Source organism: Oryzias latipes, chromosome 7, assembly GCF_002234675.1.
Source record: "Oryzias latipes chromosome 7, ASM223467v1".
Taxonomy (NCBI): Eukaryota; Metazoa; Chordata; class Actinopteri; order Beloniformes; family Adrianichthyidae; genus Oryzias; species Oryzias latipes.
Window position 1 is genome coordinate 6,062,766 of NC_019865.2, and position 26,938 is coordinate 6,089,703.

At 36.0% G+C, this 26,938-nt stretch overlaps 1 protein-coding gene across 1 annotated transcript; it reads left to right on the forward strand.

Annotated features, from left to right (window-relative positions):
- The first annotated feature begins 947 nt into the window (after positions 1–947).
- On the forward strand, positions 948–26,232 carry LOC101158354 (oxysterol-binding protein-related protein 2). Its single transcript, XM_004070319.4, has 14 exons — positions 948–1,055; positions 11,059–11,388; positions 15,131–15,254; positions 15,775–15,850; positions 16,646–16,780; positions 17,519–17,616; positions 17,699–17,881; positions 18,009–18,116; positions 20,654–20,743; positions 21,007–21,124; positions 22,043–22,168; positions 22,370–22,493; positions 22,885–22,975; positions 23,871–26,232. The coding sequence occupies exons 2-14, from the start codon at positions 11,352–11,354 to the stop codon at positions 23,971–23,973; spliced, it is 1,413 nt and encodes a 470-aa protein (XP_004070367.1). The 5' UTR covers positions 948–1,055; positions 11,059–11,351; the 3' UTR covers positions 23,974–26,232.
- The last annotated feature ends 706 nt before the right edge of the window (positions 26,233–26,938 follow it).

Below are 26,938 nucleotides of genomic sequence, written 5' to 3' on the forward strand. Positions count from 1 at the left end.
AGTAAATCTTTTTTTAAATTATACTTTTACATAGATATATTTCCATTTTTATAATTAAAGGTATTCATAATATTATGTAAATTCGTTATCATATTCTGATGGAACCTGATTTTATGTTCCATTTGTTTTTTTGCTCAACATGCTGCTTTTAGTTTATTGCAAATAGAAAACCAGAATTTGGATTTCCGTAATTAATTCTTGCACTTTACTGCTGTTTAGAGTAAACAAATGTAAATGCATACATAAGCAAACATGACAACAATGTGTACTTTAAATAAGGACTACAAATATATGTAAGTACTACCACCAAAACAATCAGAGCTACTTAAGGAATTCAGAAAAAGAAGTTTTTACTTTACAGAAGCCTTGATTACCAACTTTTTCCAATACAAATTATCTTGAGCATGAACCTATACACTTGTTAATCTTTCAAAAACTTGCAGCTTTTAATTAATTCCTAATTATTTTTAAGTAAAGTAAAAAACAACAACGTAAAGACACTGCCTCTTAATATTGTCACCATACCAATGAGGGAAAAAAAGCATTAAATTGCTTTTGGGTTGTTGTTGAAAAAACGGCAAACAACAACAACAACAACAACAACAACAACAACAACAATAATAATAATAATAATAATAATAATAATAATAATAATAATAATAATAATAATAATAATAATAATAATAATAATAATAATAATAATAATAATGATAATAATAAGTGGGGAATACTACCTAACAAATTAAAATATGTTCATAGCTGAAGTTCTTTGCACGGAACTATTGAATATTTTTTAGATTAATGTTTTGTTTTGTTTTTCGCTGAAATTTGTTCAGTGTCTGAAATTTGATTGGCTGTGGCCAGCGCCGATGGGAAAAGCCGAAGGGAAAAAGAAGAATTCTTTTTAATTTGATTGGCTGAGACATCTGTCTGTCAATCATTCAACGCCCCTTAAGACACCCACTTCCGCTTCTGTGTCAGGACAAGGCTGCTTACTACATTCCTGCCTATCTTTGTGGGCTTGCCAAAACACTCACACTTCGCACACGGCCGAGGTAAGATGACAAACACACGAGGGTCTTTCTAAGTCTTTCTTTTCCTTTCTCTACCGTAAAGCCTTTTGTGTCCAAAGGCTGATGCTAGCCATGCTAGTTAGCTTTATTTTTTATTTTTTTTGTTTGGCTTTTTTGTAGTGTCCCGCCCGCTAACTGTTTTGTTAGCTGTCAAAAAGCTCAGAGTTCCAGTCACAGTCTGCTTGTGTATGGCTTAGGACTAAACGGGGAAATTTTTCTTAGGTAATTTTTGGACTTTCACAACCAAATATTTATGAAATTGTTTTTGGCTCCATTTCTGGCAAAAACATAATGGAGTAAAACCCCTGAAGAGTGAGATTTGGAAATGGCTTTGAGAGAGTTGTTTACTGATTTAACTGATGGCTAGTAGAGGTCTGATTTTCTTAATTGCTAGAAAAGCGGTTTTATTCAATCGTTGTGGGAAAGCTGAGTTTAAAAGATAGTTAAGTGGGACTCCAATTAAAAATAACCCATATGTGGAGCTTGAAGACCAACAAGGTGCGCAAATAGAAAGGAAAGTATATTGTGAAACTCCGCAAAATTGCCTGCTGCACCAACAAGGGTTGCCTCTATAGCAGCATCTCTTTGCTTAAAGGTAAAGACGGCCTTTATGACGTTGAGCTGCTCAGCAAACAGTGGGAATGTCCCCCTGCCTGTTTGATTTCTCACAGCTGACTCACAGCAGTCTAAACAAAGCTCTGCCTTCAAGCTCAGGTCACTGTAGGTCATTGACTTCTACAGAATCCCCCCCTCACTTTCTTGATCTTTCGTTATTAAGAGATACCTTCACAAACAGACCTGGCAACTCACAGTGGAGTTAACCAAAGCATGTGAAAAAATTAAAGATTTTATCTGATTGATTGACGTTCACATGATTTGTTGTTGCAGTTTTCATTATATTTTTATACAATATATTTCATTTTTTGTTCTATTGACATAATGATAATGGTTTTTCTTTCAGACCTAAAGGAAATTGAAAAAGTTGTTTTAATAAAGCATCCCGTCATGAACGGTAAACACATCCACATATTTTGGTTCATAAAATTAGTGTAAACAATTCTAATAACTGGTGCTTGTGGGTTTTATTGTTACATTTAATCTGACATCATGCTGATCTCTGTGGAATTACAGTTGCTATCATTTTGTTTTGTGTCTTCTTTCCTATGGTGCCCTAATTATCCCCATAGTTTGTTACTATGGGAACGGACTCCTTCTGAAAGAGAAGCATCAGTCTGTATTTGTGCAGTTCCTTCCTTCTACTGTAGTGTGAGACTGTTGCATGTTGTAGTATTTGACACTTCAACACCGCACAATTTAGAACTTGTGATTTAAATCAGTTGATCGATTTTATTTTATGCACTCAAGTTAAAAGGGGATATCATTGCTAGCTGTAATGAAATGTTTATTTTCCCCCATTACAAGTTGGAGGTTTGGCGCTCAGGAATTATTGTATGTTATTTCATCATTTTGGGGATTAAGTTTAAAGAAAAAATGTGGTTAAATATAGTGGGGACTGAACATGGTGTCATTAAACACATTTTGAAAGCCGCATTTTGTTATTGCTGAAAGAAAACGCTGCATGAATGGTTACATGATGTGAAATTATTTCATCCAAATTTTCTAAATCCCTATTTAGCTCAAACATCGACGCTAAAGAGGAACAAAATCATTTGTAAATGAATTTCAATTAGTTTAGCAACCAAAAGACTTGTTTTTATTACAATATGAATGTGTGTACTGCAAAAATATTCTTGTAGAAGTTTCCTTTGTCTGATGTGCGTAATTTCCAATATAGTTATAAAATATCTGTGTTTTGCTTTTGTTTGCTGCGTGTCGTCATGTCCAAGCAACCATCAACAGAGAGCTTGTCCAACGTTTATTTATGAATGGTTGCCATTTGAGAACTTCCTGAATTAGCAAACCATTGTGCTGATTTGTTGCGCATTTTTTATTGTTTTGTTATGTTAGTCAGAAGAGACAAATGTTAAATAAAATACTGCATCAATGTGGTGTTTCATTTTTGACCAATGACCAAAAAATAATTAAGAATTTTTATCATTTTTTTCTACAGTTAGTATTCGGCCATCTTTAAATTTTATTCTTGACTTTTTATTTCCCCTTTATACTGACTATTCTGCTGGCATATGGCAAATGAATGACTGGGAATTTTCTGCTATATGCAAGATTTTTGCTTTCTCCAGCATGATTCCTGTCTCAGTTTACTGGGGGTAGAACACTGTCAGCCAGTGAAACCAGTTCCTTCTTTGGCTGGAACAAGGACCTGTATGGCTTGTTCTCTGTTTATATCTTTTTAGATAAATCCATAAATTAAAAATCCAAACCGCCTTAACTTTTTTAATGATTGAATTAGAATTTCAAAAGAGGTTGTTGAGTAAAACTAAACGGGTTTGCCATCCGGGCGCAGGTGTCACAGAAAAATGCCATCTCAAATGTGAACTTTATGTGATTATCTGTCGGAATGTTGACCACAAGTAAAATGTAGACACTATTGTTTTCACTTTATTTCCAACGGGGTGATTTATGGAAGCGATTCTGTAGCATAATTAAAAATAAAAGTCAAAACCAGAAATGCTTTTTCATTTTCAACATGAAGCTGCATTTTTTGACTCAAAATTAAAGTGAAAAAGCAATCTGCCAAAATGCTTTTTCATTTTCTTCTTCAACACCGCTTATTGTGTCACTTAATTAAAATGATAATGAAAATGGTGTTTGACATTTCATTTTCAAAAAGTTCTCTGGTAAATGTGTAGCAAAATTCATTTAGAAATGTCTAATTTGACAATTAAAATGGATTAACAGAAATTATTTTTAATTTTCAAAATGTAACTGCAGAGGGGATTGCATTTTCATTTTAACACCCACCCTGCAAACATTGTCGCATTATTCATTTCGAAAAAGCATTTCCAGTGGGGAGGCGGGGCGATGACGTCACTGCTTTCTCCGTGTTTCCAGCTGAGACACAGACATACCAGGAGCAGTGTAGCTTTGAGTTAGCAGCAGAGAAAACGGCTTTGTGATGGTTGTGAACTTCTGATGATTTTACACAACTTCTCAGGATTACGTAGCAGTATTTCCGCCTTCTGCGGTCCTCCTTTGGACCCACCGCGGACAAGCTTTTTTTCTTCGGACCGGCAGCTGAAGGTCTGCCACGATCTGAGAAACCATCATATGAATTTGTGTTTCCAGTGGTGTCCAGAACAAGATAAAGGATGATGTAATTCCCACATATTTACATATTTATTTGCAGCTTTGCGCTGATTTTGCTGTTCGATGACAGCTGGAGCCCCATCAACAGCTAGCAGACAGATTTCACCATGCTAACGTTTGCTGGTTGGACCAACACGCACTCAGCGCGAAGCTGCAGGAGACTATCTTCTAAATGTGCTTTTATTACAGTTATGATTATTCTTAAGGGCCTGCTCGATCATATGTTTTTTCAATCTGTGCGGTCAGTGCTTTTTTCTTTGCTGCAAGGGGGACCCGAAAGACAGGTTAGCATTATGCTAATATGTGCTAAAACATTAGCCGTGGAGGTACTTAAAACTCTCAACGGGCAATGAGCATCTTGGATGTAAATATGTGGGAATTACATCATCCTTCATTTTGTTCTGGACACCAGTGGAAACACAAATTCACATGATGGTTTCTCAGATCGTAGCAGCATTTCCGCCTTCGGCGATCGGGAGCTTAGCTCTCCGCTATGCGAAGGCAGCTGCCGGTCCGAAGAAAAAAAGCTTGTCCGCGGTGGGTCCAAAGGAGGACCGCAGAAGGCGGAAATACTGCTATGTAGTCCTGAGAAGTTGTGTAAAATCATCAGAAGTTCACAACCATCACAAAGCAGTCTTCTCTGCCGCTAACACAAAGCTCCACTGCTCCTAGACATGTCTGTGTCTCTTAGCAGCCGGACACACAGAGAAAGCAGTGACATCATCGCCCCACCTCCCCTCTGGAAATGCTTTTTCGAATTGAATAATGCGACAATGTTCGCAGGGTGGGTGTTAAAATGAAAATGCAATCCCCTCTTTGCATTTTCGTTTTAACTATGACACAGAATAAGCGGTTTTTAAGTAGAAATGAAAAAGCATTTTTTAAGTATTGATTTTTCATTTTTGAGTCATTTGATGCAGTTACATTTTGAAAATTAAAAAGCATTTCTGTTAATCCATTTTAATTGTCAAATTAGACATTTCTAAATGAATTTTGCTACACATTTACCAGAGAACTTTTTGAAAGTGAAATGTCAAATTCAATTATTTTTATCATTTTAATTAAGTGACAGAATAAGCGGTGTTGAAGAAGAAAATGAAAAAGCATTTTGAAGGCTTCATTTTGAAAATGAAAAAGCATTTCTGGTTTTTACTTTTATTTTTAATTATGCTACAGAATCGCTTCCATAGTGATTGAGTGTGAAGAGGAAACATTCTTTTCAGGGTAACTGTATGCACAGTATGAATGGTTATGCAGAAACTTTTTGTAGTCTTTTGGTTATTTTTGTTTGATATGCTTTTATTGGCTTACAACAACTTATAGGAGTACAAGAATGTTTCATAATTTTAACTCGTGCCTGGCCTTTATGACTTTTGTAACAACATACGACTAAAAATATCCTGATGTTCCTCAGTATTAATTAATACTATGTTACAATCTACTTCTTTCTTAATTTGAACGGTGATTAGTCACTGATGAAAGTCTACAAGAGCTGAGCCATGCATGGAATTTCTATGTTTACTAAAACACTGTTGCATTAAAGAAGAACATGGGGTTCCTCAAAGACAGGGATGTAACAAGCAGTTACAAATATTTAGATGTAAATCATTGGCATGGGTTGCCATAGTATCCATGAAGCATGAGACTTTAACTTCAATGTTAGCTATATTACTCGTGAGATTTGTGTTTATCTATGCATCTTTAAAGTGATGATACTCAGATGTACTTTTACTGCAGATAGACTAGATGTGATGCACACGAGAGACTCGCATTGTTTTCAAACAACAGAGGTATTGCTCGCTATATTAAAAATAACTAAAGCAAGTGCTTACCACTTCCAAATAAGAGTTTTATGTATTTAAATCTGCCTCACTGTTATAGCTCTTTTTTTCCAATTGTTTTAAATCTAGCTTTGTACAATATTCTATTGTTTACCTTTTAATTTCTAATCTGCAGAGTTTAAAATTTGCATTAGTTGTATTTTGAAAGATCAGGACTTTGAAACAAGCTTCTTTTAAGTAGCTCTGACCAGTGACTAGGTCAGTCTTGTGATGAAACTGTGAACTTGATGTCATACTTCTAGATCCTGCTCTTATAAGAAGCCACTTGTACTTTTTTGATTCTCAATCTTTTTTTTGGTCTTGTGATTTGCCCATCTGTGTGTCTTTCCTCAGGCAGGACGGATGTCTGTAACATGCAGTATATGCTCTGATGATGGAGGAGTTTGAAAACAATCTAGTGCAATCTATGGATCACTAGGTTATACTGTAAACAAGTTTTTTTATTGACCTATATTTGTGTAGTGCCTTGTAATACGACGATGGTTGAAGACCCTCTCAGAGGAAAATTGTGTTTTTGGTGTTTTTAACATGTCCTTGTGGTGTTTTTCTGATGGTGGAAGACATATGTAAAGAACAATGAAATTTCTGAGTATTTCTTTATTCAGATCATTGTGAATCAGGAGCAGACAAAAAAATGCTGTCAGAAAAAGACAGGTTCAGGCTCAGGTTTTTGATTTTTGCTAAAAATGGTATTATTATAATTAAACTACTAGGAACGTTTTCAAAATGGATCAAAGGGGTGTGGGACTTTAAAGGGTTTTTAAAATCACTTCCTGATTGATCCTTGTTTTTGTTCTGTTTAACAGTTTCCTCCAAAAAATATAGGTTCTTGAATAAAAAATTCTAAAATAGGAATTTAATTTAAATGTAAATTTTCATAGAACCATAAAAAAGTTTGGTTCAATTCCTTTCATCTTTGTTGATTTCAGTCCAAAAGTCATAATAGCAAATGTAGTTACTCAGCCTGATATATGGACGACAACGTACCTTTATTATACAGATTTTGTCTAACTTTTCCAACAATTGCGTGTGTAAAGAATCAACAATCCCGTAATCCTGACATCTCCATAGCAACTATGCTCACCATAGTCAGCTCCTGGTCTGCTTTTTCTTTGTCGCTCAATTTAATGCACAGAGGGAACCCAGAGCAAAGTGCTGCTCTGTTTGAACCTTGGCTAACACAGTGGTCCGTCTGTGCTTGGTGTTCTCTAGAATGCCTCTCAGGCTGCCTTCACATCCTGCCTCATTCTCACTCTCCTGACAACCAACCCACTTCTGCGCCTCTGACTGTAATCATCTGTACTACACTTCAGTACTGGACAATTCACACAGTTTTCGTGATTCATTTACATATTGTAGTTAAAAATAAAACGTTTAAACAATTTAGCTCGCCTTTATCCAGATTAAGCTTAAATTAAAAGAAGACTTAAATCCCCTTAACAAGTTTGTGACATCAAACAAAAAACTATGTCACAAGAAACTGTGACATAGTTTCTTTTATGTAGCAACATTTTGTAAAAATTCAATAATGTCATGTAACCAGTTAAATTTTATTTTTCTATAAAATCAAAGACTAACAAAAAATTGCTGACGGGGATGTTTTTAAAAGAACAAAAGCAAAGTAAAGGCAGAATACACAAAGAAGAAGCTGCTGTTAAATTATTCAGCAAATGGATGTAAATGCAAAGCCACAGATCACCATGCTGCTTGGTGCTAATGAGTTTGGAAATTGTACATGCTGTAGACCTGACAGGTGTGCAGCTGTTGTTGCAGAGCTCTGCTTTTGTTTCAGACTTACTGTACTGGATCTGGTTTGTGTGGCCCTGTCATGTGCCGTCTTGCCACTGGCTCTTAGTATTGTCCACCTTTGATGGACTGCATAACAAAACAAAAAAAACATTAGTGTTCTGAACCAAAGAAGATTGCATGCTTGCATAAATAATGCAGGTACTTTGTGGTTTGTGTCCTGGCAGGTTTGGCTGCTGCCAAAGAGGGCGTGTTGTTGTAAATATAAGAAAGGATCTGTTGGGTTAGGTTGACAAAGGATGAAGTTAATGAGGTCACGGTATAGGGTGCTTTATTTTCTTTCTTTATTATTTAATACCTATAAAATGAGTGTATTCTGTTGTGGTTTATAGTTTTAGAGTAAATTTTTTCCCTGTCAGAAAGACCAGCGAAAGTTTGGGTTATGTGAAAAAAGCTTTGGCCAAGTCGGGGAGAGATGTGTTGTGGTGTGTGTGTGTGTGTGTGTGTGTGTGTGTGGTGCCATGTCTGTTGTGATTGCGTAATAGCCAGCCAGCCTGTAGGACAGAGCAAATGGTATGAACTGAGACTTCTGTAGCCAATCAGAAAGCTTTGCAGTCTGTGGGTGGGTGTGAATCCACTCAAATTATCTGCACAATTATCAAATACAAAGAGGAGTTTAGTAAAAAGACAACATTTATAGACTGGGTTTGGCTTGTTTGCCAATTTTGTACTTGGTGTAAAGGTTACACCATTAATTATAGCAGTTATTTTTCCTAAAAAGTTTGTTCCTGTTGTTTCCTTGTGCTCTTCTGGAAGATAATCGTTAAAAATGTGTCCCCATTTACTTGTTTGTGTCTTAATTGCGTCCCTGTTTCTTAATTCAAAAGATGAATGGTCCAATGGAGTCCAAACTGACAGGATAATGCACTTTGTACCTCCTGCTGATCCAACATTTTCTAAAACCTCAACAGCTATAACTTTCTACAAAATATTAAATGTTCTAATTTTTGAAGACATTTTCACTGATCATGTGTGCACAGCTTTTGGCATATCTATAGCAAATCAGCTTCAATGGACCGGCACAGTCTATAAATACAGTAGCGTGAAGGGTCTTGCCTAGGAACCCACGCTGGAATAAGCTCATCGCGCCTACCGGGAATCATACCTTTGTTTTTTTTAACTCTAACAAATACATTATGTTTTTCTTATATGTAAGAAAAACATATAATGTAGGTATAAAAATGTAGTTGTATACATGTTTGAGTAGCAGGTTAACGGCTATCATCCTGCCTTTCATATCGATCTGTGCAGACAAAGGTTCATCTGTGTGCTGACAGGTGTTCCCCGTCTCTGATAAAGGTTAAAGGTTAGTCTGTCCAGCTAAGTCTGAACACAGGAAAGCAAGAACTGCTGTTCGCTCCCTGTCTCTATGAATCTGATAACTTGTCAAGTAAAAATGTTTTCCAGGTATGTTTGAATTGTAGAACTGTAAATATTCATAAATGTTTTTTATTTTTTTATTTTTTTTTAATAATGGCACAAGTTGTAAACATTTTCAGCCAAGGATTGTAAATAATTTTGTGACTCATTCTTAAAAAGAAAAGTAGCTTTTTATGAATTCCATCAAATAATCGAACTTTTAAAGCAGTTTGAACCTGTCTTAAAGCAGGTCAGAACTAACTGTTTCCGCACTTATCAGGGATTTGAAAGTGGGTGTGCATGAAGCACATTTTCAAACAAAAGGTACGACCAGCTCCACTGTGATGTCTTGAGTTTATCTTCACTTTTTATCCCCGTTTTTCTGAAACATTTGACAGTTTAGCCTGTGGCTTATTGATACCATGAAAACAATCAATCACTGGATAGTTTGACTGAAATCCGCAGTGTTTTTTTTTTTTCATTTTTCATTGACATTTCTTTGTAGGGGAGAAAAATCTATAATATATTGTTAATAATTATGCATTTTACACACTTATATATTATTTATTTGTTGGTTTTTCTAACTGATGTCCAAACATTTAAAAGGTTCTTTGGACTAGGAACTACTTTACTGTTGAATAAAAAAAAAAGAAAAGCAGATATTATTGTTTACCTTTTTAGCTAAATATAAATGTTTCTTTCACAAACTGTTTTACAGTATAGATAAAGGTACTTGCCCAAAATATGTCATCAAGGTCCTTATTTATTTAAGAAAAATTGATGCAGATTTGAGACCAAACTTGAGTCATTTTAGTTAAAAACTCATTTCCAAATTCAAAAAAGTGAATTAAGAATTCTTGTGTATCATTTGTCAAATCAAAGACACTTCAGCAAATTAACCTCTAACTTATTCCAACAAAAAGTCTGTATGCTCCTTAATACTTTAAGAGTGGGAAAAAAAACATGCACATTTGCATCGCCTAATTATTATTATATAAGACATTGGATTGGATTGGTTTACTTTAAAATGCCAAAGAAAACAAACAGAATATATTTTTAACTATACATAAATAGATAAAACTTTTGGATGATTAATCTGGACTTGATAAGAAAAACAACAAATTAAGAATAGAAGAGGATGAGTCTATATATGTACATACCAATGTAACAGATGACAACATAATTACTTTTAATTGTAAATACCCATGTTTGTACTTGTACTTTAAATATGTATCAATAAAAGACAGTTTTTGTTTTCATTTTTTCCTTCACTAACTAAGCTGCCGTTTTCTCTTGAATGAAAATATGATTTAAAACATTTGCATCCGTGTCCGTGTTGTTTAGGGTTAAGGATTGGAACACTAAACAACTGAGTTGGTCTGTTAAAAAATTCAAGTTGAGATTTTGCAAACAGACTGAGCTATTCCTTTTTGGGCCTTTAAAGGTTAATGTTTGCAGGACTAATAGACCATGTGGTGTCACAAAGACCCAGATTGCCAGTGACTGGGTTATGTAACCGCTGCACTGGAAAGCTCTGTTTGCACTTATTGGCCCATGATGGAGCAGGCTCCTGCTCAGACGGACACAGCTGATTTTCAGCTCTGCTTTCAGATTGTTGGACATAACCTTGAGGATTTTGGGTCATACATAAAAGAAAAAGTCTAAACTGAATACAAATAAGCTAAGTGGGAAATGATGTCTCCAATGGAAGTTTTCATTCTTTTTAAGATTTTCTTTTTCTCCCTCTACAGGTTATTAATTTTGCTCTGATCATCAACACCACAGAGACTGAGCCCTCACCCTCCAGCCTTCTAGCTGCTCTCAGACAACAGACAAGCTGGTTTGATCTGACTGACAGGATCGTCTGCCTGACGTCAGGCTCTTCTTTTATAGAGTCATAGGATTTGACTTTAACCTACTGCCACTCCAAAGCACACTTGGTCAGAAGGTCGCCCCTTCAGAAGAACCGGGCCGTCGCCAAAAGAATCATGTGCTAGAAGTTGAGCATCTGTACCAAACAACTGGTCTGTTTTGACTCTGGAAGATGAGCAATGAGGACGAGTTTTATGACGCCGTTACAGGTGGGTACCCATTGTGGGTCATTGATATTATCCTTTTAGCTGTTGTTTTTGCCACATTATGTGTATGTTTTCAACAGATTTACTTTGTAAGCAAATACAAATATTTCCTCTCTGAAAACATGTCAACAAATTAGTTAAAAAACTTTAGGTAAACTGCTTTAAAGACGATACATAAATCAACAATTTCAATTCACAATCTACCACTGCTTTTCAACTATTTCAGTCTACTTTATTAGATTAATAATTAATAAGCCATGATAATGTTTTTTTTTTTTCTAGTTGTATGATCCAAACCGTGTATATTTTTAGTCTAGTCTTTTAACTTGCAAAAAAATTTTTTTTTTCATTTCCACAGATTTTTCCTCAAGTTTAAATTTAGGTTCAATGATGGACTGTCTCTCTGTGTTGTTATATATTTTTTCTGATTTTCAGACTAATCCATTGAAACAGCAAAAAAAAAAAGTATTTGCTTTTTAAAGGAATGTGATCCTCTGGTAGTAATTCAAGCTTTGTTGTTGAACTCCGTGCACCCCACTGGAATATAATCTGAGCTCCATGATCAATTTAATATTTATGAACAGAAACACGTTGAGAAGTTTATCATTGAAAACACGCATTTTACTCTGAAATCCTCAGATTCAGACTGTTTTTGATTTTCTTACCCAGGATGGTAAAAAGCAATTCAAAAATAGCACTAAATAAAATCAAATATAGAAAATTAGATATATCTGCTGTTACATCCGTAATATTGTTCTAATTTTGGAAATGATTCTGAGACTTTTTGTGATTTTATTCATACACTAAAGTGACAGCAGCTCATTCATCAGTAATCAGTACCTTAGCATTAGCATCAGGTGCAGTTTTGTTATGACCTTAAACTGCACCTTAATGTTGACAGCTTCTCATTATACTTTTATGAATTAAACTTATCCTTTTCAGTCTATTTTGTTTAAATAAGCCACTTTTCAGAAAATTGCTTTTCTTTTACATATAAGCTAAGTATGAAACAATCTCTCCAATGGAAGTACAAGGGAATATTTTTGTTAATTGAAATCAAATCCTTTTTAAGAGGAATTTCAATTTATGATTCAGTGTTCAATTTAAACATTGAAAATTGTGTTAAGACCTTTAAATAAAGAGCCAGTCTTACAGAGAACAGACATGACTAAAAATGTATTAATTTGATTATTTTGTTTGGAGGAAAGTCTGTGTGGATTTTCAAATTAAAATCCCATGGCTTCCATTGTGATTTATGACCTCCTTTCTTGACATTATTCTAATTTGTTTTGTTTGCATTTTTTCTAATGTGCTATAATAATTTATGTGCTTTTGTTGATCAGCCTCTAAAACTCTAACATGTTATTATTTGATCCCTTCACGTTCTCCAATGTAGTTGAATCTATTGACTGTTTTCTTAGCAGAAATTGAAAGATTTTCTGAAAGAGATTTAGTTTCTCTCTGATTATTACTAATAAGTTACTGCTCTTCTGCAACAGAGTTTCAGGTTTTTTTTTTTTACACAGCGGTTTGGGGAGTATTTCAGGTTTCATAGAATGACAGAATGTGAATGCTGGACCTTCTGTGAGACGCCCTTATGGCTTTGGATTTTTTACTGAACAGTAATCCTTGTTTCTGGGGTTACCTCTGTTCCTGTTAGTGGATAAATATTGACATGGCTGATTAATGCTCAACTAGTATAATATCTAATGTTTGCCACCTGTCAGGCTTTAAATATTGCTGTTTGGAGTCTTTTGTAATAATATTTCTGAGTAAAGGGTATGACGGGTAATGACTATGATATAGGTTTTTCATGAATATGATTGAGATATCGTACTGCACAAATACACAAAATTGTTATATATTTTATTTATTGATTTCTTTATTTATTTCTTGTGGAACTTAATTGAACTCGCCTGAGTTCTAGCCTGACTTGTGTGTCTCTAAGGGATACACGCCTAAAAGCCTCACGTGTAGGCGTGTGTCTCCTCACTGAAGGTGAACTCTGGTCGATTTAAGGTTAGTGTTAAGCTGAACTTGTCCTCAGCTCCACCCATCACTGTTTTTAAGGATGTACAGGAGTGGCTGAAGGGTAATGACTAATTCCTCATTCAGCCTCATTATTCTGATGAGGATCATTGGAGATCAACCCAGCTGTGTTCAGACAGGCTGCTAGTGAATTAAAATCACTTTGTTTCACGTGCTACAAATATATTAAAGAAACTCGACCCAAACAAAACTCCATTTTTTAATCTGCTTGTGTTAATATTCATTAAATTAATGAAACACTTCATTTGCACGACACCTTTCATAAACATGCGTAGAACGCAAGGTGCTTGACATAAGACAAACATAATAAACATGGGTTAAAGCAAAAAGAAGTTATAAAATAACATTAGACAAAAACAACAGCAATCAAAAGACTAACAAAGGATGGTAAGAGATCACTGTGGCTAATGGTTTGAGAAGGAACTGTATTAAAAGATAGGTTAATAAAAGTACAAATGCATAAAAGCTTTAAAAAAACAAATAAATAAGCTATGTAAATGATTTATGTAAGAGTTAAAAGGATGACTCTTTATTTTGCATTTAAAAGTCTCCACAGATACAGAAACTCTTATCCTCAGGTAAGACGAGGACCACAGTACTGAAAAGAGGCCTTGTTGTGAGTCCAAATTCTCATAGTGGGATTAGATAAGAAAGCAGAAATAGTGGATTTGAGAGTTCTGGAGGGTTTGTAGGAACTGAGAAGATCTGTTAATAATTTAGAACGTTCCAATCCATGAAAATATTTAAAAACTAGAATTTTAAAATCACGCCTGAAGCTGACAGGCAGTTAGTTTTCCGTCACTGTCTTCAACAGTGGAATCAATGTTGAAAACAGAATGTTAAAGACAGAAACGATGATCCACTGCTGTGTTTGGTTAGAAGTTACAGTGTAATCTTTTCCAGATGATCAATAAAATTTGCAAGTCAAATTCAGGCATAAAGTCCCTTTAATGCAAAGCAAGATGCAAACGGCAACTGTAATGTTCAAATAGGACAAACAAAGCATTTAAAGGGCCGTTTAAAGGGCATGCAAAATCAATTTTTTGAGCTTTTAAGTGTATTAAAATGTTCATTCTTCACAAAAAGAAACCCCCAAAGCGGTATTTTGATCCATTCACAGATTTCTGAGTATTCCTCTCTGAGCAGCAGCCACTCCCAAGCCGCAAAAACCAGCGGGTTCTCACGAGCTGACATAGACCAGTGAGAACAGCCCCTTCCAGGAAGATTCTGCAATTCCAGCACCGCCCCCAGGCTAACACACACCCACTTTCTCCATGGAGCTAGTGGTGTTTGGCTAAACGATTTTATATGCACAACATGCACGTCCATCTTTGCCAAGGTTGGGATGTTTGTTTTCATGGGCGAGACGCAGACATGCTGCCGAGGCCGGCTCTAGGTTGAGCCACGCCCACATGGAGCGAAAGGCGGGGCCTCAGAGATAACTATTTAACAATTTATTATTTAATTTTTTAAAAATAGTTAATTAGTGTGACAAAAGTAATCCATTATCATACACATGGATATTATTTACTATAAAAAGCATAAGAATAGCTTGGTATAGGCCTTTTAAGAGGATCCAACTCAAACTTTATTTATTTGTTTAGCGCCCTTAATTCAGGTTGAAAACACAAAGCCATTTGTCGTTTGACTTTAATTTTAGATTAAACTAAAGGGCGTTCGTTTTGTCCATCTACAGGCCTGGATTCAGATGAGTCGTACGAGGGGTTGTCTGAGGCCAGTTTCAAAGATGCACAGTTTGACTGCAGCAGTCACAGAAACAATGGATCAGTGCCAAACAAGAATGGAATCAAGAAACACAGGTACAACGACATACCTAAGCTGCATTCCTACTGTCATGGGGGAAAACAAAACCAAAGAAAAGTTTTCTGCTGTAACCAGGTGACTGTTCTGGTGGCTGTCCCACCCCCGTTTGTTTGGTACAGTTTCAGACAGAAAGGAGGCAGAATTAAGAATGCAGGAAGACATTTTTAACATTTCATTACTGGTTTGCTTTTTTTACTTTTGTTCTGTCAGTGTCACCATCTGGTTTTAGTTTTTCTTTGTTTTTGTACAGTAAAAATCGAATACTTTTTCAAAATAAAACGGGGAAAACATGTATCCAAATGAGTAAACCTATTCATGAAAGAATTTTTCCAGAAGATGCAAATCGACCCCCCCCCCATGCATAGCAGAAATGTACCACTTCTGAATAAAACAAAAATAATGGGGGATTTCTATGTAATATATGTTTACTTAACAGAAAATGTACCAAGTTATTGAAACATATTGACAATTTATGTGCAACAGTTTTTTACGCTTCTTCTTTCTTTTTCTTTCCAGAACCTCTTTACCTGCACCCATGTTTTCCAGAAATACTGTCAGTGTCTGGAGTATCTTAAAGAAATGTATTGGACTGGTAAGGGTGATGTGATCTTAAGAAAATGTTTTTATGTTTTTTACATTTTTCTTTTATCTTTTTATATTTTTAATTTCATTCTCCTAAGCAATTACAACCCCCCCCCCCGCCCCCCCAAAAACAATTAAAAAAATTACAACCCTTTTATTTAACTACAGTATTAAAGCGTTCCCCCCTCTCTCCAAACGAGAAAGAAAAAGAAAAAATACAACAGATTCTTTTTTTTAAATGTCTGAAAAAAACCCAACCTATATTTAATGATATGTTTATATTTAAAGCCTGTTGGATTTGTGGTTGAAATTATTTTGATTTTAGCTCTAAATTTTGGTTTTTTGAAAGTTGCATATCGTTTTAAATTATAATAAATTTGCCTTTTTGCACTTTGAATATTAATTTTGAATTATTATGTTACTAAATCTGTGAATTTTATTGTCTTTGGAAAAAAATAGTGGAGTACAAGGCTTCCAATAGTTACTTCCTGTGAATATTCTTGTTGCTTTTTTGTTAAAATTAAAATTGAATTTACATATATTTTATTTGCATTTCCCCCCAAGTTCAATACATTAGATCAGGTATGGAAAGATTTAAGGACTTGTATAATAAATGCAGTGCATTAGTATCCAATGATCATTGATCTCTACACAGCATAATTCTACTTTCTACGTCACAAGTGGAGATTTTGTTGTTGTTGTTGTTTTTTAGCTGTCTCCAAACATCAAACTCAACAGTAAAATGGTTAAAACACACGATTTCATTTGATGAGATTTAAATTCTGAAATGTGTTTTTTTCCTCAGGAATTGTCCAAGATCACCATGCCTATTGCCTTCAATGAGCCTCTAAGTTTTCTGCAGAGAATGACGGAATACATGGAACACACTTACCTCATCAACAAAGCCTGTTCGCTGTCCGACTCCATCGAGCGAATGCAGGTCAGAGACGTCTTTGACACTTCAGTGAATTTATCCTCTAATTGCAGATGATGGATTGCAGTATCATTAACTCAAAATGTTTTTTTTTGCTTTCAAGAAACAAGCTTATATTAATTATTACACCTATTGGGTTTTTTTTAATCCAATTTGACCCCTTTTTTGCTTTAAATATTATTGAAAATCACCAGTAAACAATGACATAGGGATGGAGCACGCAGGAAGTCATCAGCATTTTTTAGTTAATCTGCTAAAGAGATTGAAGATGCTCCTTAAAAGGCCAAATGGATAAAATTACATGATGTCATTTAGAAAAGGAAAAAATATGAATCAATGAAATCAAAGCTATATAATCATCTTTTTAGATTGTATTTTGATCAGATTTTTTTCTTTCTTTCATTTTTAAATTCTTTTAAGGGGCTTTGGGCCTTAATCAAGGTAAAAAATGTTCTCGCTCTTTCTTTCTTTCTCTCTCTCTCTCTTTCTCTCTCGTTCTTTCTTTCTCTCGCTCTTTCTCTCTTTGTCTTTCTCTCTCTCTTTCTCTTTAATTGATCCTCAGATTGTAATTTTTTGGTTCTCCTGAGAATAAAGGAATCTGTAGACTTGCAGATGAACTCTGGTGCAGTTCATCGTAGTATGAATACAAATAGACTATCCACACAAAGAAGAGTTTATTTCTTTTTTTTTACCCTACTTCCAGGTCTCCATAAGTACAAACTAAATCCTTTGTGTGTGTTTTAGGCAGTAGCTGCTTTTGCTGTGTCAGCAGTGGCATCTCAGTGGGACAGAACTGGAAAGCCCTTCAACCCTCTGCTGGGAGAAACCTATGAACTTGTCCGGTAAACAAAGATTGACGCATCAATTTTCCCGAGGCTCTTCTCCTGTCTTGGCACTCAGAATATGTGTTTTCACTGTCGATAGGGAGGAGCAAGGTTTCCGGCTAATATCGGAGCAGGTGTCCCATCATCCTCCTGTCAGTGCCTTCCACGCAGAGGGTTTGGCTGGGGACTTTGCTTTCCATGGTTCCATCTATCCCAAACTCAAGTTTTGGGGAAAGAGTGTTGAGGCGGAACCTAAAGGGACTATCACACTAGAGATCATCAAGTACGGCAATAAAAAGCGTAATAAAAAAAAAAAAAAAGTCTAAAACAAATTATTGTCATATTTACACAACTTACTTTGCATTTCCTGCTATGGCATGTTGTTGAAACTCAAATTTTTTGTCATTTAGGCATAAAGAAGCTTACACATGGAGCAACCCTTACTGCTGTGTGCACAACATCATATTAGGGAAACTGTGGATAGAGCAGTATGGTAACGTGGAAATAGTCAACCACAGGTAAATGAATTTCTCTGAACCATCTGCAAAGATGTAACCAGATCAACTCCAATCATCTTTTGATTTGTTTAACGTGTTCCCAGCTGTCTTTTAACTATGATTATGCTGTTTTTAGCCAAAATCAAAAAGCCTGTGTTGTTTTCTTGGACGTAGTTTTTGCAGAGCCGAAGGAATTGATTAGAAATTCACCTTTAGAGTTATGAGTGGGACTTGTTTTAAGTATGATTATGAAGTTTTTAACCAAAACTCCACAACCTAAATGTCTTAAAAAGCCATATTTCATGTTTATCCTAAACCACTATTTCCAAAAGGGGGTGGCCATTGGTGCTGGGCGGTTACCGCGTCATTGATCCTGCCTTTCTGATGATGATAGCTGTGTCTTGCATGAAAGAAGAGCTTGACACACAGGGGAGCACAATTGATACTGACTGAAAGTCTCTATTCTCAAAAGTTTCTCTTTAGTGATAAAGAAATGCTAAAAAGTGACACATTTTTGGTTCCAAATCGAGACTTTTTCAAAATGTGTAGAATTAAAACGAATGTGTGTACCAGACCCTGCCGTTTAAGAAAATTACACATGAAAAAGAACTTTGATAAGCCCCTAAAAAATGCTGTAAAATAACATAATTTAGAATACAGTGCAGCAGCAAGCAGCACTGGCTGTGGCTCAGACCTGGTTTGATGCTAGCACATGCATATGGTTGAATTCACTTGCAATGCAAATAAAATGAAATGCCAGAAAGAGCGTGACTATTCACACGTAATTTTCCAAATACAGTCAGAGCCATAAATATGAGAAAACATTCTTTGAACGGATGAAACCAAAATCGGCCTCTACCAGAATGATGGGAAGAGAAAAGTATGGAGAAGGCGTGGAGAAGCTCATGATCCAAAGCACACTACATCATCAGTAAAACACTGTGGAGGCAGTGTGATGGTCTGGGCATGCATGGCTGCTAGTGGCACTGGGACACTAGTGTTTATTGATGACGTGACACAGGACAAAAGCAGCACAATGAATTCTGAGGAGTTCAGAGACACACTGTCTGCGCAGATCCAGGTGAATGCAGCCAAACTGATTGGGCAGCGATTTATAATATAGATGGGCAACGGCCTAAAACATACAGCCAAAGCAACTCTGGAGTTTATTAAAGCAAAGAAGTGGAATATTCTTGAATGGTCAAGTCAGTCACCTGATCTTAACCCAATTGAGCAGCATTTCACTTGTTGAAGACTAAACTTCAGACAGAAAGGCCCACAAACAAACAGCAAATGAAAACCGCTGCAGTAAATGCCTGGCAGAGCATTTAGATGGAGAAAACCCAGCATCTGGTGATGTCCATGAGTTCAAGACTTCAGGCTGTCATTGCCAACAAAGGCTTTTCAACCAAATATTAGTAATGACCATTTTGTTTTCAGTTATTTCATTTGTCCAATTACTTACGAGCCCATGAAATGAAGGGATTGTGTTTAAAAAATGCTTTAGTTTTTCACATTTTTATGCAATTTTTTTGTTCAGTTGATTTATTTAAATTCACTGTGGTAATGTACAGAAACAAAATTAGAAGGAATGTGTCTCTGTCCAGATATTTATGGTCCTGACTGTATGTGCGGTCAGGGCTTAACTGTTTTCTTGGTCAAACGGATTCAGAGGGAGGGTTAAAGATTAGGATTACGGTTCTGGTTGTGGTTAAACCACCAAATAGTTCCTGAGAACGGCTTTTTGTGCAGCTCACCGCTCCTCCAGGGGATGGATCAAATGCAGAGAACACATTTCAAACACCTAGGAGCATGACAGCTAAGGGGACTTTAACTTTAAGTTTAGTTATGAATATGTGCGGCCAACAACAAATTCCAGTCTTGGTCGCACTTAAAACACATGCAGGCTAAGCAGCAATGAGCCATCTTCTTTTCTGCCGCACCTGACCTTGTGCATGCTGGACGGGGCAGATCAGGGAGCGTGCTCATGCGCTTCTTGGCCCTTAATTTGAAAAGACCGCCTTTGCCAATGTTTTTTAGCGGTTTAAAAGGAGAAATACTCAGAAATGCAAGATAAAAACATAACTTTCATTGGAGAAGTACGTCTTTAAGTACAGTTCTCCATCACTAATTCCTGAAGAAACCGTGCATTCAGATGCAGCTCTGTTGTATTGTATGCCACTCACCAGCTTTTCAGCATTCCTGTCACGCCTCAGACTTACTATTTCTCATTGTTTCATTCTGGAGTGGAGACTACTGCTTGCTTGCTTAGTGTGGGCTTGAAAAGATCATCGCCACCCCCATTAGCCATTATTTGCACTATGAAGCCACGTCACACGTGTTGTCTTTGAGTTGTGAAGCGATTTCTTATTGTTACTGATTAAAAAAAATGTCTGCCACTCCGGGGCGAGAAAATAGCTTTAATTTATGAGCTAAATACAGCAACACTATTATTGTTGAAGGATATAGTTTGTCTTAAAAGCTTGGCTCCTCTGGAAAAAGTTAACTTATTTTTTCTTCCATTCTAGTAAAAAAAAACTATTTTTTTTCCTCGACAGAACTGGAGACAAGTGTGTATTGAATTTCAAACCATGTGGGATGTTTGGCAAAGAGCTGCACAAAGTAGAAGGATACATCCAAGACAAGAAGTTAGTTTGCATTCACTAAAACGTTTGTGGTTTTCTACAAGATATGTCATTTGTTGTACTTTTTTTTAAACTGTACTTTTTTTCCTCATTGCCTCCTTTTTTTTTGTGTTCCTGCTCCTTTTTTTCGTCATATGTTCCTCTTTCATCTTCACCATTCTATCCCCCCCCCTTCCTTTTTTTGATCTAATTTTGGCCTCTATCTTACCCCCCCCACACACACACTTCCTCTTCCTGTCCTTCTTGCTCATCTGCTCTCTTTTTAGTAAAAAGAAACACTGTGTCATCTATGGGAAGTGGACTGAGTGCATGTGGAGTGTGGACCCTCAGGCCTACGAGGCCCACAAGAAATCAGAGAAGAAAGGAGATAAGAAGCAAAAAAATGTGAGTAATTCTGGGTTTTTTGATCTGCTACACATTTTTTTAAGTTACATATCGATGTATTTTTTTTTTTTTTTTCTTAATTCCTCATAAATAATCCTGTTTTTTTTTGGCCAGGTTTTTGTGTGATTTTTAAATGTGAGATACATTCTGGAAAAACTAAGCATTAGTCAGAACTGCCGTTATGGGTGGATACAAACTAAAAATGGGCAAATCTACATGAAACACACCGGAAGAAAAAGGAAATTACATCCAGACGTTCTTGATGTTGGAAAACAGATCAAAGAAAACATACTGCAGTCCTCAAATGGAAGGTTTTGACATTTAAAAACTTTAAACCCATTTATATAAATACAATTACAGGTGGGAATGTGTCCTCTTTAAGCACATTATTTTATTTTGTCTGTCTATAACTCTTGTCTTTATTTCCATTTTTGTTTGGAAAAAAGAAAGTAAATATTAGGCCAGAACAAGAAATTGCAAATTTATGGTTATCGCAATATCAAGCTGTGGAATACGCGAACCGCAAAAGTCAGTAAAAATTGCAATAAATGGTTACCTTAAATGTTCTGAAACAATCTTATGGTAGTTTGAAGTATTTAACAAATCAAATACCGTAAATCCATTTATGCACTTGACCAATCGAATGAAGCCCTTTTATGTTAGTTGTAGACGAGGGTCATTTGGAGCATAATTTAAGTTATGTTGACTCCTAATTAAATTAAACTGTTGCAGTAAAATGCAAATTATGTATTTTGTTGTTTTGCTATTTGTTCTTGTATCACAAGTTATATCGTCATCGCAATATTGATCACTAATATCACAAATCGTGAGTTTTTCTCATATCGCGCAGCCCTGGTAAATATACAAGTTTATTATTTTTGAGTGTAGCACTTCTAAAACTGGGTTGTATTATTACAGGAGGAGCTTCGCAGATCAGAAAACGATGAAGCTGACAACATGCCTGAGGTCCAAGAGACTGTCTCTGTGGTTCCAGGAAGCACTCTTCTGTGGAGGATAGACTCCAGACCAGCGCACTCTTCCAGAGTATGACATCACAACTACACCTGCACATGGAACACATTGAATAACACACTCTTGTCAGTGCTATAAAATAACTTGGTTGTATAGAGGAAATCTTTAAAAAACCCACTTTGATTTTGATTGATATTGTTATTTGGTCAAAAAAACACATGGTGCATTGAAAAAAAATGCGCTCACTTCACTTCATTCCACGTCGTCCTTCAGATGTACAACTTCACAACATTTGCGATGTCGCTCAACGAGCTGGAGCCGGGCATGGAAGCCATGTTGGCCCCAACTGACTGTCGCTTCAGGCCTGACATCAGAGCCATGGAAAACGGAAACATCGGTAATTCTGTGTAATTTCATCTGAAAAGTCCTAGCAGCATGGCACAGTAACTTATTTATCCAAACTCTTCTGCTAGAAAAAATACCTGACATTTCATTTTTAAATGTATCATTTAATATTTTGTTTGAATGTTTGAAAATGAGGAAACCTCTTTGCTGTGATGTTTTACTTTGAGCAATGAAAACTTAAACGTTTACCGAGGCAACGCTGCCACCTGCTGCAGCATTCCTGCGTCACTCTCACCTGGACTTGACTTTAGGTTCTAAATCTGAATGTTTAACTCTGTTCACCACTATATTAACCTGAAATGAAACATTTATTGTTCCACAATTCTTTCCTTATCCTTTTAACAAACAGTAGCACATTTTCCTGATTGTTTCTGCATCTGCAGATGAAGCCAGTAAGGAGAAGGAGAGGCTGGAGGAGAAACAGAGAGCTGCCAGAAAGGAGAGAGCAAAGAATGATGAGGATTGGTCAACAAGGTAACAACCACACACATGCACAAAGGATAAATGGAAAACATAAAAAGATGAACGATAACCTCTGAAACATGCTTTTTTTTTTACTGCATAAAAGCAAACACATCAGATATTACAATCCCTAGAATCATGTATTTTGCTTCAAGGCTAAAACACAGCTCCACAGCTGAAGGAAATTACGATGTTCCCTCGTTCATCGATGGGGTTACAATTTAAAGAGTAAGATAACTGATGTTTTAAGGATGGAAAACCCCTCACTACACACTTTAGACACTTTTCTCAGGCAGACGTGAACATTTTCACACTTTTCTTTCTTGTTTAAACTGCTGAAAAATAAGTCCAGTTTGATAGTTCAACAGCCTCATGTTTAAATATTAAGAAAAAAATTAAAAACAGAATAAAGCAAAATAACCAGCTTGGGGCAAAAAATGGAACTAACAGCTGTGTTCTCCTCTTTATATGCTGGACAGTATTTCATAGACAAATCCACAGGAAATGCAGAGATAATAATAAAAAAAAACTTTATTTAAACATCAATTAAAAGGTAAAATAAAAAAAGTAAAAGATTGCAGATCAAATAAAATGTGCCTTTTATTTCAGATTTGTTTTAAACTACTTGTTGTAGCATCAACACCAAATGAGAAAAAAAATCAAAAACAATAATCATTTAGAATTCTTAAATGCTCAAACAATGCTCAGATGAACATGCTGTATTGTTTTACATGACAAAAAATAAGCCAAATGTGGAAAAAGGGTGCAGGAAAAAGAAGAATAAAGTTGGCTAGTCTTGGGACTCATTTTTATGGGTACAACTTATACTAGTAGAACTGAAATCAAATTATCCAAACAGTAACTTACTAATAGAAAAACTGAAACTAAAGTGAGTTTGTCTTTTCAGATGGTTCCATCTGAGCACCAACCCGCACACCGGCAATCAGGATTGGATCTACAATGGTGACTACTTCAACAGGAACTACAAGGATCTCCCAGACATCTACTGAAAGTCTGGACCCCTTCATCCCTCCTGACTTCATCCACTGCTTCTTCATTCCAACCTTTCCCCATCTTCATCGTGTTGCCTCTGTCGTCACCTCAGAGCGACTCGGATACAGGTTAATAAGACTTGAAGGGAAGAAACGCGTCAGGAATCTATCGACACGTCAATTTTACGCTACATTTTTGCCTCTTAATGACCAGCAAACCTCTATCATCTCTGAGCACAATTATCATTCTATTCTGAGCAGCACTGAGCTGCCAACTCCATACCGCTCACAGCGCCACCATCTGAATGTTTCACATCTTTGCAACATCTGGATAGTTTATCATGTCATTATTGAATAAACGAGGAAATACTACTTTACCTGAGACTTAATGGGTCACAGTTTTCTTCTTTATGGATGCAAACAGTCAAAAAGAAGACAGAAGTTTTATTTGGAAAGGCTCTAATCTGACTCTTTAAAGAACAAGATGTTTTATCTTCTGTTTTGTTTTTTCGACAAAGACTCCATGTCAAAAGTCAAGAAATTCTGAACGCAGATGCTGACTTTGGAGCTTTTATTTGTGAACATCAGTTGTGTTTTTTTTAAAGGAAAAGTTTGCCTTATTTAGAGAAAACAAACCAACAGCAGGATGAATTACCTTTAGTTTCTAAAACATATTTATAATACCAGTTTTTGAACATATGCAGAGTGACGCACAACATCAGTCAGAAGGAAAATATTTGTTTGTTTGTTTTTTTAGGTTAAATAATCTTATCATAACAAGCCAGGGGGATGATATTATTCTTTATGCAGAATCAGAGGCATGTATGTTAGTTTTCCACATGCAGATCTGCTAGTGAAAATGCAACCATAAAGCCGCATCCCTAAATATGTAAATGTAAAAATAAACATTTGGATTTTTCTCGACTGTATTTGCATGTAGATGTAGTCCTAAAGCTGCGACAGACTGGCGACCTGTCCAGGACGTCCCCTGCCTTCGCCCACGAGTGGCCGGGATAGGCTCCAGCAGCCCCGTGACCCCGAAAGGGACAAAACGGGTTCAGAGGATGGATGAATGAATGAATGTAGTCCTAAAGAACTCACTCCTGGGTTAAAAATACTTTCTTTTTTATCTTTTAGGTTTTAGAACACTGATCACCTCCTTCACATTTGAACAGGAGTAACTGCATTGTTTCTCACATTTCAAATGTTCTAATTGTACAATAGGAGGAATAGTCTCTATGGACATACTTTAACCTGCGATGCAGCTGTTGATGAATATAGCAGCTATCTGGCAGAGAGCCGGGGGGGTGGGGGTGGGGGGGGTGTTAGAGCAGGAAATGTATGCAGTAGAGAGGATCCACAACAAAAACACTGTAAAATCCAGCAGTAATTGGATTTTCCCATGTGAGAAGAGGGGGCCCCTCTGCAGACTGGAAAGATGGATTTTTGGATGTTTGGTCAGACACATCACACACCCAGAATGCACTTCCATTTCATCTGCAAGCTTTGAACTATGTTGGGTTTGATTCACAAAATAAAGGCTTCAAGTATTTCTTATTGTAGAGCAGATCCCAACAGGTTTTAGACGAAAAATCTAAACAATCTGTAGTAGAAATGGACTCTTCAGGTTATTTGACGCATTTTTTTTTCTTTTAGCTACAATATCTGCATTCATTAAAGTCAGACTTTTTGACAAGAACTTAATTACATTTTAAACTTTTAGTTTGAAAAGCCAAGTCATTACAAGTTTCACACATTTATGTGAACCCCAAGTTGTTTTTGATCCAATACTAAAAGGCAGCTTTACTTTCTTCTTGACCCGTTTTTTTGTCAAATTCCTTTCTTTTCTTAAATGCTCTTTTATTTTCTCATTTTCAGTTTCTGTAGTTACAGAGGTGAAAAGAACGTTACAGTTTTTTAAACCACTTGGGGAGCAGCTAGTAATGCTGTGCAAAGTGATTTCTAAAGATCTATTTTATGTCATGCTCAGTGCCTGGAATTCTTTTTTTTTTTTTTTTTTAAATCCAGTTTTAAGAAGGGTAGGAAGTTTTCTTTTTGCAGTTTATTTTTCTTCTGTTGCAAACATGTCTCATCAGTCCAGACCTAAACGGGTTTTAATGTGGGTGTCTGATCAAAGCCAGAGCTTGTTCATCTAATGCAAAGGACAACAAGAAATGTTGGATACCTATATATGATAAAACCTAAGCTACCAGGCTGTTACTTTATATTCTAATTTTGGTCGTTTAAGTTATAAAGTAATAAACATTTTCAACATTATTATTGGATAGTAGACTCTTTACTCCCTTGTGTTACATCATTAAGGCCTCGTTTTCCTTCAGTTCTCCTCTCTTTAAGACTGTCTTTAATGAGTTAATCACAAGCCGAACAGCAAATTATTTTGTGCAATTGATTTATTTTTATATTATTTAAACAGATTTTGGTGAGAACATTGCACAAGATGTTTTATTTAGGGGCGTGGGGGTGGTATCCATACCGTGTACAGTTCAGTAAAATAAAATTCTAACGACAGTTTTTGGCTGTGTCTTTTTTTTTAAATATTTAATTTGACATGAAATTTAAAGCATGGATTTAATCCAGTTCGTGACACAATGACCTGAACCCAATGCGGTTTCAAACTTCAAAGTTGAATGAAGAGCCTTTCACTCCTTTAGTTGCACTAAAATGCTCACTATGGCGCTGCAGGAGCAGCATCCAGTTGCACAGGTTTCATTTATTTATTTTCTAGTTTCGTGGCCCATCTTGTGGTTTTTTTCTTTAACGTAAAGATTTCTTGTTGCAAGTCTGTACACAGTGGGACCACACTTATTAAGAGTTTTATAGATGTATTTTTCCTTCACTTTGAACTTATTTTAACCTAATTTTCTCCTTCTTTGCACCTTGCTGCCTTGAATTGAATTTTCTCTACAGTGGAATCAATAAAGTTTATCTTATCTTAAAGATCATATTTGCTTCTTTAACATAT

Excerpts from the sequence above, each read along its gene's own strand:
- LOC101158354 (XM_004070319.4), top strand. The coding sequence starts at position 11,352 with ATGAGCAATGAGGACGAGTTTTATGACGCCGTTACAG. Across the intron at positions 17,882-18,008 it reads ATCACACTAGAGATCATCAA|GCATAAAGAAGCTTACACAT; the intron begins GTACGGCAATAA and ends TTTGTCATTTAG. Across the intron at positions 21,125-22,042 it reads GAGATAAGAAGCAAAAAAAT|GAGGAGCTTCGCAGATCAGA; the intron begins GTGAGTAATTCT and ends GTATTATTACAG.